At 37.0% G+C, this 12,428-nt stretch overlaps 1 protein-coding gene across 7 annotated transcripts in view; it reads right to left on the bottom strand.

Annotated features, from left to right (window-relative positions):
- The window catches only part of ADK (adenosine kinase), a 591,696-nt gene that overhangs the window by 541,105 nt on the left and 38,163 nt on the right, over positions 1–12,428 (bottom strand). For all 7 annotated transcript variants that reach the window (XM_043476503.1, XM_043476498.1, XM_043476504.1 and 4 more), the window contains exon 2: positions 5,848–5,922. In XM_043476503.1, coding sequence (XP_043332438.1) covers positions 5,848–5,922 — 75 coding nt within the window. The remainder of the gene's footprint in view (positions 1–5,847; positions 5,923–12,428) is intronic.

Here is a 12,428-nt window from a genome sequence, read left to right on the forward strand (position 1 = left end):
AAAATATCAATAACCTCAGATATGCAGATGACACCACCCTTATGGCAGAGAGTGAACAGGAACTAAAAAGCCTCTTGATGAAAGTGAAAGAAGAGAGTGAAAAAGTTGGCTTAAAGCTTAACTTTCAGAAAACTTAAGATCATGGCATCTGGTCCCATCACTTCATGAGAAATCAATGGTGAGACAGTGGAAATAGTGTCAGACTACTTTGGCGGGCTCCAAAATCACTGCAGATGGTGACTGTAGCCATGAAATTAAAAGATGCTTACTTCTTGGAAGGAAAGTTATGACCAACCTAGATAGCATGTTAAAAAGCAGAGACATTAGTTTGCCAACAAAGGTCCGTCTGGTCAAGGCTATGGTTTTTCCAGTGGTCATGTATGGATGTGAGAGCTGGACTGTGAAGAAAGCTGAGCGCCGAAAAATTGATGCTTTTGAACTGTGGTGTTGGAGAAGACTCTTGAGAGTCCCTTGGGCTGCAAGGAGAGCCAACCAGTCCATCCTAAAGGAGATCAGTCCTGGGTGTTCATTGGAAGGACTGATGCTGAAGCTGAAACTGCAATACTTTGGCCACCTCATGAGAAGAGTTGACTCATTGGAACAGACCCTGATGCTGGGAGGGATTGGGGGCAGGAGGAGAAGGGGACGACAGAGGATGAGATGGCTGGATGGCATCACCGACTCGATGGGCATGAGTTTGAGTAAACTCCGGGAGTTGGTGATAGACAGGGAGGCCTGGCATGCTGCAATTCAAGGGGTCGCAAAGAATCGGACATGACTGAGCGACTGAACTGAACTGAATTTTGCAATGATAAGCTATTTGTAATTGAAAAGCCCAAATACTTTTTAAAAAATCAAAATCACAAATATACTTTATCAGAAGAATTTTAATAGGTACCTCATTTTTATAATGTAAGATACTAGTAAGTTTATATTTAGTTCATCAATCTAGTACCTAGCAAATTATGCCTGGATAATTTACTTTTACACAGTGCAAATATAAAACACTCATCTAAACATGGTCTAAAAAATAAGTTAAACAGTCTTTATAATGATATTCTAAAATGATAAGGAACTCATTCTAGTGTATTTTGGAAGAAATGGTCAGGGATATAAGAAAGGAAACACTCTACTTTTTATGATTAGGGTTCAAAAACTTGTTTTTTATCTCCAAGTAGTGATTTCAAAAGTCAAGGTTAAATTAAACAACCCGCCACCACCAAAAAAAAAGACTTCAACTGGCCAGTTAGGATCAGCTGCTAGAGAAGGCAATGGCACCCCACTCCAGTACTCTTGCCTGGAAAATCCCATGGACAGAGGAGCCTGGTGGGCTGCAGTCCATGGGGTCGCTAGGAGTCGGACACGACTGAGCGACTTCACTTTCCCTTTTCACTTTAATGCACTGGAGAAGGAAATGGCAACCCACTCCAGTGTTCTTGCCTGGAGAATCCCAGGCACGGGAGAGCCTGGTGGGCTGCTGTCTATGGGGTCGCACAGAGTCCGACACGACTGAAGAGACTTGGCAGCTAGTGAAACAAAGAAGCTATTTGAGTTGTCAACAGTGTCAGCACACAGCTGCCAGATCATAATCATTCTGATCATATTTGCATGAACCTTAAAAAAGACAGTATAGAGTGAAAAAAAGCTAATTACCTAAGACTACATATAGTATTATCCCATAAACACAAATATATTATATCTCTGAGTCACATCAATACATAGATGTCTGGGCACATGTTCATCAAAACAATTTAAGACTGGTTACACATAGCATAAAATTTCAAATTTTTTACTTTCGCTTTGTATTTTTATTTGCTATTAGAATTATTTTTAAAACAGTGACAATCAATTAGTTGATTTCCTGAATAAAACATCTCACAAAGCAAAGGAGCTCTAACTTCAAACTCTGGAAGTTCATGTTCAATTGACTCTATTTTGTTTTACTTATAAAGCTTTCCTGATATGTAACTGACATACATCTTATGTATTTAAAGTATACAATTTGATAAGCTTTGATACATGTATATATACTCATGGAATCATTATACATTTAAGATAATAAACACACTCCTAAAAGCTCCCTCATGTCTCTTTGTAATCTCTCCTTCCTGTCCTCCAACACATCCCGGCACATGCACATGAAACCAACAATCTGCCTTGTGTCACTATAAATTGAATTCCCTATAATTTCAATATAAATGGAATCATACAGTATTCTTTTTTGTCTGGCTTCTTTCAATGAACACAATTTTTCTAAGCTTCATCCAAACAATACTCTATTCCTTTTTAATTTCTGACTAATATTCCACTGTATGGGTAAACAATCTGTTTAATGATTCACCTATTGACATTTAGCTAACTTTCAAGTTCTAGCTATTAAAAACAAAGTTACCATGAACATTAGTGAACCTGTCTGTGTGGATACACACTTTCACTTCTCTTGGGTAAATATCTAAGAATGAACTGGCTGGATTGGGTAAATATCTCAGAATGAAATGGCTGGATCAAATAGATATGCGTTTAACTTTTCAGACTGAAATTCAGTGCAGCATTTTAATATTTCCATGAGAAGAAAGATGCAATTCCTTCATTAACTAACCAACATTTGGTATGCTCAGTTTTAAAATTTTAGCCACTCTAACAAAAATGTGGATATAAGTATTTCACTGTATCATTAATTTACATTTCCCTAATAATGAAACGGACGGAGTACCTTTTCATGTGGTTATTTGCCATCCATATATCTTTGGTGAATGTTCAAATTTCTTGCCCATTTTTATTAGGCTGTTTCTTTTCTGATTGAGCTTTAAAAGTTCGTTATATATTCTCACTGGTAGTTCTTTATCAGACATATGCTTTGCAAACATTTTCTCTAAACCTATGGTTTGTCCTTTCATTCTTCTAACAGTATCTTCCCAACAGGAAAAATTTTCATTTTGAAAAAGTCCAGCTCATCATTTTTTTCTTTTATAGAACGTACTTCTGGTGTTCTATATTTAAGAAATTCTTGTTTATATCACAGTCATGAAGATTCCCTGCTATATTATCCTGAAGAAGTGTTATACTTCTAGGCCTGACATTTAGCTCTATCAGTTAATTTTGTATATGGTACAAAATACAATTTCCTTTTTACGCATGTTGATATTCAATTGTTCCAGCACTATCTGTTGAAAAGACAATCCTTTCTCCACTGAACTGACTTGCACCTTTGTCAAAAATCAGTCATCCATTTATGTGTGGGGCTATTTCTGGACATTCTACTCTATGCAATCAAACTTCACAGTGATATCACTGCTTGATTATTGTAACTCTAAAATAATTCTTGAAATCAGGCAGTAGCTTTTTTGTAGATTCCATCAGTTATTCTGCATAAATGATCATGCCTTTTGGACATAAAAATAGCTTATTTCTTCCTTCACAAGCTGGATGTCTTTTACTTCTTCTTGCCTGACTGCTCTGAATAGAATCTCCAGGACCACTGTATACATTCTGAAGTGGTAAGGGCCGAAATCCTTGAATTGTTTCTGATCTTAGGGAAAAGTATAAAGACTTCACCATTAGAAATTATGTTATAAGGCTTTACTCTAACCAAACTTTTATGAGAAATAAGTAATATCTCTTCTATTCTAAGAATCCTATACAAAATTGTATCAGGAATAGATAGTGGTTTTGGCAAATGGTTTTTCTGTCTATTGAGATGATTACATTATTTTTCTTTTTTTACTCTGTTAATACAGTCAAGTACTCTATTACATTCCAAATGTTAAACCTACCCTACACTCTAAGCACACTATTTCAGTCTGCAAAAAGGAATAAACACAGTGAGACTGTGTAAGTATGGATAAGTGATTTTCAATCTTCACTACCACTTTGTCTTCAAAGCTGGTAATGTAATTACAGATAGCTAACAGAATGAAAACATATCAATCTTAATATTAAAATAAAAATAAAGTTGAACAGAATTTATAAAGCTAAAAGTTAGAGCAGTAGCAGGAGTTAAAGTAGAAAGTTAACAAAACTTAGAAAGTAGAGAAGTAACAGAGGGAAGAACAAGGGCACTGGTAAATTCACTGTATATAAGGAGAAGTCAAGGGATTCCACTGAAAGTTGATACAAGAAAATTTTTTCATGTATGAATATTATGTCATTAAAAAGTACAAGGTAACCAGAAGAAGTAAAACTATTAATATAATTGTATGCAAGAGTGTTTCTGATTAGCAGAGTATATTTTAAAATTTGTATCTGAATGTCTTAGGATAAGACACATCCTCCAGTTTGTCCTTGGGTCCCTAACCTATTTCCTCCTATATTGTAATAAGCCAGATTCACACAATTATAAATTCTTGCCTGACCCTGTGACACTTGAGTTTATACAGATAAAGAGTTAATCTCCAAGACATTAAAAAATAGAATTTGCTAAAAATTGCTATTCCTCAAAATCAATTGTATTCTACATATTAGGAATGAACAATCCAAAATTGAAATTAAGAAAATGACTCCATTTACAATCCCCAACCAGGAATTGAACTTGTGCCCCCGGAAGAGAAAGCATGGAGTCTTAACTACTGGACCTCCAGGGAAGTCCTAGGATAGCTATAATTTTGAAAAGGGAAAAGACCAAGTTTTGGTGAAGATGTGGTTCTTCAAAGAACTAAACACAGAATTACCATGTGAATTAGCAATTCCACTCCAATATATAAACCCAAAAGAAATGAAAATTTATATTCTTGCAAAAACTCGTACACAAATATTCACAGCAGGTTTCTTCATCCCAGTCAAAAGACAAAACAATCTAAGTGTCCATCAGCCAATGACTACATCAACTGATGAATGCATAAACAAACTGTGGTATATACAAACAATGGAATATCATTCTGCCTTAAAACAAATAAAGGACTGACACATGCTACAACATGGAAGAACCTTGAAAAACATGTTAAGTAAAATAAGCCAGACAGAAAAGGCTGCATATTGCACGCTTCCATTTATATGAAATAAAATATCCAGAATAGGCAAATCCATGGAAACAAAGTAAACTGGTAGATCGGGGCAAGGTGGGGAGGGCAGGTGGGAATACTGATAAGACCACTTATTGGGTTCGGGTTTCTTTTTGACAAGATGCAATGTTCTGGGATTAGATCGTGGTGACAGTTGTACAACACTGCCAATGTCCTAGTAGTCACTGAACTGTACACCTTAAAATAGTTAAAATTATCAATTTAATTTTAAGTAAATTTTGCATCAATAATATTTTTTTAAAGTGGTTATCCCTGGGCATAGAACTTGGGCTGTTTAAGAGGAAGGGGATATTAATTTTTCATCATTAAGTCTTTTTTAGTACTTAACTTTTCCCTTGTACCAAATGACCACAGATAAATAAACATAAAATGATTTCTCAGCTAAACTAACAATATCAAAAGTTACTATTGGGGGAAATAGGGAAGATTCATAGGGTGTGAATTATGTCCTACATATTCTTGTTCTCTCTAATCCTATTCCTTCTCCCATATGGTATGGTACCCATTACTGATTTAGTTCATTGACAGTTAATTTTAAAATGTGGAAATTAAATCACTAAGTAAATCACATACTTCTTCCTTGCAAAGAATAACAGAATCACCTTCAAGTGAAAGTAGCAATAGGAATGAACAAAAGTACCAAAGTTTTCCCAGGGAAAATTGTGGTCAATTACTCAGTAATAATGATATTCCACTTGCCATTATCAGGATTAAATTTCCTGAATTTTCCTCCAACTGAAGATGTTAAACAGCAAATTCAACTCTAACATTTTCAGTTTTTACTTAGATGTATGTTTCACATAGTAAATATGAAGAGCTCAATACTTACTTATCAAGGAAATCCTTATCCACTACAGCAGTGATGTCAAGAAGAGGATTTCCCATTCCAAAGAGAATATTTTCACTAAAAAAAAAAAAACACAAACAAAATACAAGCACAAGTTAGAAATACCTCTGAAAGTAAGGTGACATATAAAATGCACACAAATATAAAAACATCTTCACTTTCCCCTGAAAATAAACCTAACATACTAGATTATTAAGCCTTTGATTTGCCTATTATATACATGCAGGACAAACTTTAGAGGTAGCACAAAGCCATTCAGAAAGGAGAATGACTTTTAAATTGGACGAAATAAACATAACAAAAAAAGAAACCAGATCATGTGTTTTTTCCCACAATATTTAATAGCTAATTAAATTCAATGTTCTTTTTTTTCAAGGTTTAATAAAGTTTTATATATTCAACAAACATGATAAATACTTAACTCTATCTAGACAGTAAAATACTGAACTAATGAAAGTTTATTATAGAACATATAGCAAGTCCTGGAAAAAGTCAAGCAACAGCCTTACCCTTGAAAAACTGAATGCCTGGGGTGGGACCTTTACAGTGGGTATCATAGATAGTGTAATTTTCAGTTACATTTAATGGACTTTGAGGGAGTCTGTTTTCCATAGTATTACAGAATTGCTCGAAACTAAGGGAAAGCTAGAACCCTGAGAACCACAAGCAATACCACTGACAGCAAGAAATGGACTAGAGGCATAGCTGGGTCAGCCTTGACGAGGGGCATTCTTCTAGTTAATGGTAATAAAATTCGCCCCTGCATAATTTCCCACTGGTATCTAGTTTGCTCAAGCTCTTTCCCAGTTGCTTCCAAACCAGTTACCATCCTCACCACTTGGAGATTATCATTAATACCAATAGGACTGATACACCAAAGTTTCCTTAGGAGAACAAAGTACAGCCTACACTTACAGTCTAAAATGATTGAGAAGACTGAATTAAAATCACAGATAGGGCAACTATGGTTGAACATGCAGTAAGGGGAAATTTGTCCCTTTTTCTATTTAAAGAAAGCTGATGACGGAGGGATAAAAGACAATGTATTTGTTTATTCACATTGGCCTTTATAATCAAAATAAAAGTCTAATGAAGAAAGTAAGTGCTTAGAAAATGAATGACCAATAGGCAGACACAGTAAAATGTGACCATCATTTCATTAGGAACTTCTCTGCCTAATTTGTGTATTATTAGGCAAACAATAAAAACTCCTCAGTTCACTTCAGTTCAGTCATGTCCGACTCTTTGTGACCCACAGACTGAAGAACACCAGGCCTCTCTGTCCATTACCAACTCCCAGAGTTTACTCAGACTCACATCCATTGAGTCAGTGATGCCATCCAACCATCTCATCCTTTGTCATCCCCTTCACCTCCCGCCTTCAATCTTTCCCAGCATCAGGGTCTTTTCCAATGAGTCAGTTCTTTGCATCAGATGGCCAAAGTACTGGAGTTTGAGCTTCAGCATCAGTCCTTCCAGTGAATATTCAGGACTGATTTCCTTGAGGGTGGACTGGTTGGATCTCCTTGCTGTCCAAGGGATTCTCAAGAGTCTTCTCCAACACCGCAGTTCAAAAGCATCAATTCTTCGGCACTCAGCTTTCTTTATAGTCCAACTCTCACACCCATACATGGCTACTGGAAAAAACATAACTTTGACTAGACGGACTTTTGCTGGCAAAGTAATGTCTCTGCCTTTTAATATGCTGTCTAGGTTGGTCAAAACTTTCTTCCAAAGAGCAAGCATCTTTTAATTTCATGGCTGCAGTCACCATCTGCAGTGATTTTGGAGCCCCCAAAAATAAAGTCTGTCACTGTTTCCATTGTTTCCCCATCTATTTGCCATGAAGTGATGGAACTAGATGCCATGATCTTAGTTTTCTGAATGTTGAGCTTTAAGCCAACTTTTTCACTCTCCTTTCACTTTCATCAAGAGGCTCTTTAGTTCTTCTTCACTTTCTGCCATAAGGGTGTTGTCATCTGCATATCTGAGGTTATTGGTAATTCTGGCAATCTTCATTCCAGCTTGTGCTTCATCCAGTCCAGCATTTCTCATGATGTACTCTGCATATAAGTTAAATAAGCAGGGTGACAATATACAGCCTTGATGTACTCCTTTTCCTATTTGAAACCAGTCTGTTGTTCTACGTTCATTTCTAACTGTTGTTTCTTGACCTGCATACAGATTTCTCAGGAGGCAGGTCAGGTGGTCTGGTATTCCCATCTCTTCAGAATTTTCCAGTTTGTTGTGATCCACACAGTCAAAGGGTTTGGCATAGTCAATAAAGCAGAAGTAGATGTTTTTCTGGAACCCTCTTTTTTTTTTTTTGATGATCCAACGGATGTTGGCAATTTGATTTCTGGTTCCTCTGCCTTTTCTACATGCAGCTTGAACATCTGGAACCTCATAGTTCACATACTGTTGAAGCCTGGCTTGGAGAATTTTGAGCATTACTTTGCTAGCATGTGAGATGAGTGCAATTGTGCGGTAGTTTGAGCATTCTTTGGCATTGCCTTTCTTTGGGATTGGAATGAAAACTGAACTTTTCCAGTCCTGTGGCCACTGCTGAGTTTTCCAGATTTGCTGGCATATTGAGTGCAGCACTTTCACAGCATCATCTTTCAGGATTTGAAATAGCTCAACTGGAATTCCATCACCCCCACTAGCTTTGTTCGTAGTAATGCTTCCTAAGGCCCATTTGACTTTGCATTCCAGGATGTCTGGCTCTAGGTGAGTGATCACACCATCGTGATTATCTGAGTAGTGAAGATCTTTTTTGTATAGTTCTTCTGTGTATTCTTGCCACCTCTTCTTAATATCTTCTGCTTCTGTTAGGCCCACGCCATTTCTGTCCTTTATTGTGCCCATCTTTGCATGAAAATTTCCCTTGGTATCTCTAATTTCCTTGAAGCAATCTCTTATTTATTTAAAACAAAACAAAACAAAAGCACAGGGGAAATATTATTGAGCAGCTTGGCTGTTTCTCTTTATTCACACTTTCTAAGTGTTTAGTTCAATATAGCCAGTAATGTAACCACCACCTAAATCAAACACGAAACATTTCCATCATCACAAAAAAATATCCTCCCGTCCCCATGTCAGTCTCTCCACCCTCAACTGGTCCCCTCCTGGTTTTAAGAAATATAACAGTGATACTTCTTTTTAAGAATTCAGACCTTTGCAAATCTCCTGCACTCTCAAAATAGTTTATTACACCCTACTCGAAAATTTAGTAGAAATAATATTATCAAATTAATGCAACCTCTCTAGGCCCATGGCTTCTACAGTCAAAGAATTATGGTGGAAAACGAGAACAATGAATCACAATAACCATGTTTAAACTCATTTCTAAATCTATTTGTCCAATAAAACCTTTGCTTATGAACATAAACGGACAAGAATATGTGAAATGTTGATCCTGTGTAAAGGACAAAAGAGGAAGAACTTAAATACCAGTTACTGTTCCTTACTGCAAGAATTATATAGCATAGGCTTTGATGAGAGATGCTGTCAAGCTGGCCTGGTTGGAACCCATTGCAGCAACCATGGCTAATATAAGAGGTAAGAGACAACAGAATTTAAAACAACGCATAAAAGGTATCTTCATACAATAAGTTAAGTAAAATCTATACAATTATTTCCAAAAGCAAATGAGTTTAAACTACTCACATCATTTTCCTCTCCATCACTGTATATAATTAAGAAGCTATTAAATAACTTCATTCTAATATGACAGATTAACTCTGTTAAAAACACTAATGCTTTAAAACGGCCAATTTCCTAAATACACACTAGTGTCCAGGCCAGTAAATTCTGTACCACTCTTCTCAAATAATGAAAATACTATTTAAGTAAGCATTTATTTTGATCTTTTCCTATTAGATGTTAACAAGATGAGGCTGGTCTATGGCCAAAAACTATCTGACTCACACTAGGACTATTATTTTGTTAGCAATATAAGTGTTAGCAATGTCTTTTTCCTGGAATGGATGCTAGGATGAAAGAATTCTGAATGATTGGTTTTCTTGGGTTTTTTTTTTTTTTTAGTCAGCAATTTTACATGTCTCATAATTCAGACTCCATCCAACATAAACCCATAATTATTATTTTGTTAGACAACCTACAAGTTTCATGCACTGACACAGATATTAAAGTAAAAGATACTCATAAAACTTTGTCTACTCTATTGATATATTATTGTTGATTAGCTCTCTGGTCAGCAAAAATATTTAGTTACACTATGCTGCCAGAATAAATACTAATGATGAACATCCTAAACTATTATAGCCATCATCCTCTCTTTAAATTCAGAAGCCTCATCTTCATAGGTGATTCATCTCTCTCCATCAATAAGCACTATTCTTAGTAGTAACTGCACCGTCTTAGCTTTCTCCAACAGTTTATCTGCCAGGAACCCCCACAACATTCCACTGGCACTGCCTTTAACGAGGTCCTCTAGGCCCTCTAGACCCTGCCTAAATTTCTACACTGCTGCTATTTTTTTAGCCACAATAAATCTGATACAATATGACCAGAACTATATTATTTAAACAAATCTAACTGATCTTGGAGAGGCAGCAGTGAGTAGTAGCAAGAAGTGAGATCTTAGTTCCCTGACCAGGAATTGAACCTGTATACCCTGGATGAAAACCAGGAATCCTAGCCACCAGATCAGCAAGGGATAGAGGTTAGAAGCAAATTTTCCCTGGCTCTTGCCCCCACTGAGAAATTCATTTCTCATGGAGTCTAAAACTGTAAAAGCAGGTACAAAGTTTATTAGAGACACAGCACCACCACAAGTGGGAGAGCACACAGAGAAACAGTGAAGACAGGAGCAAGGCAGAAACACACACCCAAAGAGAAAGGGTGTGGGCGTCCCCCCTAAAGAGGACGAGGGCAGTAAAGAGGTGGTTAAGTCATTTATACAGGGCAGTTCTTCTGGGTATTTGTTTACCTTTGGCCAATTACATGGTTTCTTTTTCCACACCTGACTTACCCTAGGACACTCCCCAACATGCATGTGCAATTCTTTTTCAAAATATATTCCAGCCCAGAGGTCTGTAGGGTGGCCTTGGCATCACATATGATGGAGTGACAAACTCCTCCTTCTGACTCCCAAAGGAGCCTTTCTGTGCGTGTGCAATGTATCCCTTGTCCCAAGGATGGGAAATATACGATCTCTTGATCTTTTACACAAACAGGGTTTAGCCCCTTTCTGTTTCTGACTGTTGTTATCTTAAACTGTCCTCAGGAGACAAAGCCTGGCTATTTACTCTATTTCTGTTGGTATTTCTATTTTGAAGTGCAAACAGGAGACTGGTTGTAAATATCTAACCTGGAGCCCACCAATCTCCTGTCTCAAGAAATGCAAACAGGAGGCTAATTGTAAAGGTCTGACCTGGAGCTCATCTTTTCTTGCCCCAAGAAATGTACACAGGAGGCCAGTTTAAATGCCTAACTGGAGCCCATCTTATAATAATAGTTTTACTGGTAATAGTAAAAAAAATTGGAAGCAACCCAAATGTCCTTCAACAGGTAACTAGGTAAATAAACTGTGGTACACCCATACAGTGGACTAATATTCAGCATTAAAAAGAAATGAACTATGATACAACTTGGATGGATTTCAAACACACTGTTGTGACTGACCATTTAGGGATAACACAAAGGAGTTTCTTTTGGTGACAGAACAGTTTAGTACCCTTATTGTGTTAATATGGAATCTGTACATGATAAAATTTCACGGAACCATACACCGCCACCACGCCAGTAAAACACAGTGTAAGCAAAGACTGGTGACATTCTAAAAACATTCATAGTCAATTCATAGTCAACTTAATAGTACTATGCGTGCCAAGCCGCTTCAGTTGTGTCTGACTCTTTGTGACCCCATGAACTGTAGCCTGCCAAGCTCCTCTGTCCGTGGGATTCTCCAGGCAAGAATACTGGAGTAGGTTGCCATTGCCTCCTCCAGTGGATCTGCCCAACCCAGGGAACAAACCCACATCTTTATCTCCTAAAACTGGCAAATGGGTTCTTTACCACTAGCGCCACCTGGGAAAGTACTATACCAATATTAATTTCCTGGTTTAGGTAATATACTATGGTTATTTAAGATGTATTACTGGCAGAAGTTGGGTGAAGGGTGCATAGGAACTCTCTGTACTCTTTTTGCAACTTCCTGTGAGTCAAAAAAGAAAAAAAGAAAATCGTAAAGAATTCTTTCAAAAGAAAGAAAAAGAATATATTAAAATGTTTAAAAAACAATTAGGGTGACATCATCAGGAATGATAGAATAAGGGCCTCCAAAAATCCTCTCTTCCATAAAAGCAACAACAGTAGCAAAAAAAAAAAAAGTCAAAATCAACACTTCCAGAACTCCAAAGGCTTGCAACATCTGAGGAACACTTTTCAAAGGGAAAAAAAAGGCTGAATCTCTGCAAAAACAGCAAGCTTTGTGGCATTCTAACTTCCCGAATTCCCAGCCCCCTCCCTAGCTCCATGGCAGCCTTAAAAGCAACAGCCCCAAAAACACAGTGAAAAGCAAGAGCCTATCAGCCACT

Source organism: Cervus canadensis, chromosome 8, assembly GCF_019320065.1.
Source record: "Cervus canadensis isolate Bull #8, Minnesota chromosome 8, ASM1932006v1, whole genome shotgun sequence".
Classification (NCBI taxonomy): Eukaryota; Metazoa; Chordata; class Mammalia; order Artiodactyla; family Cervidae; genus Cervus; species Cervus canadensis.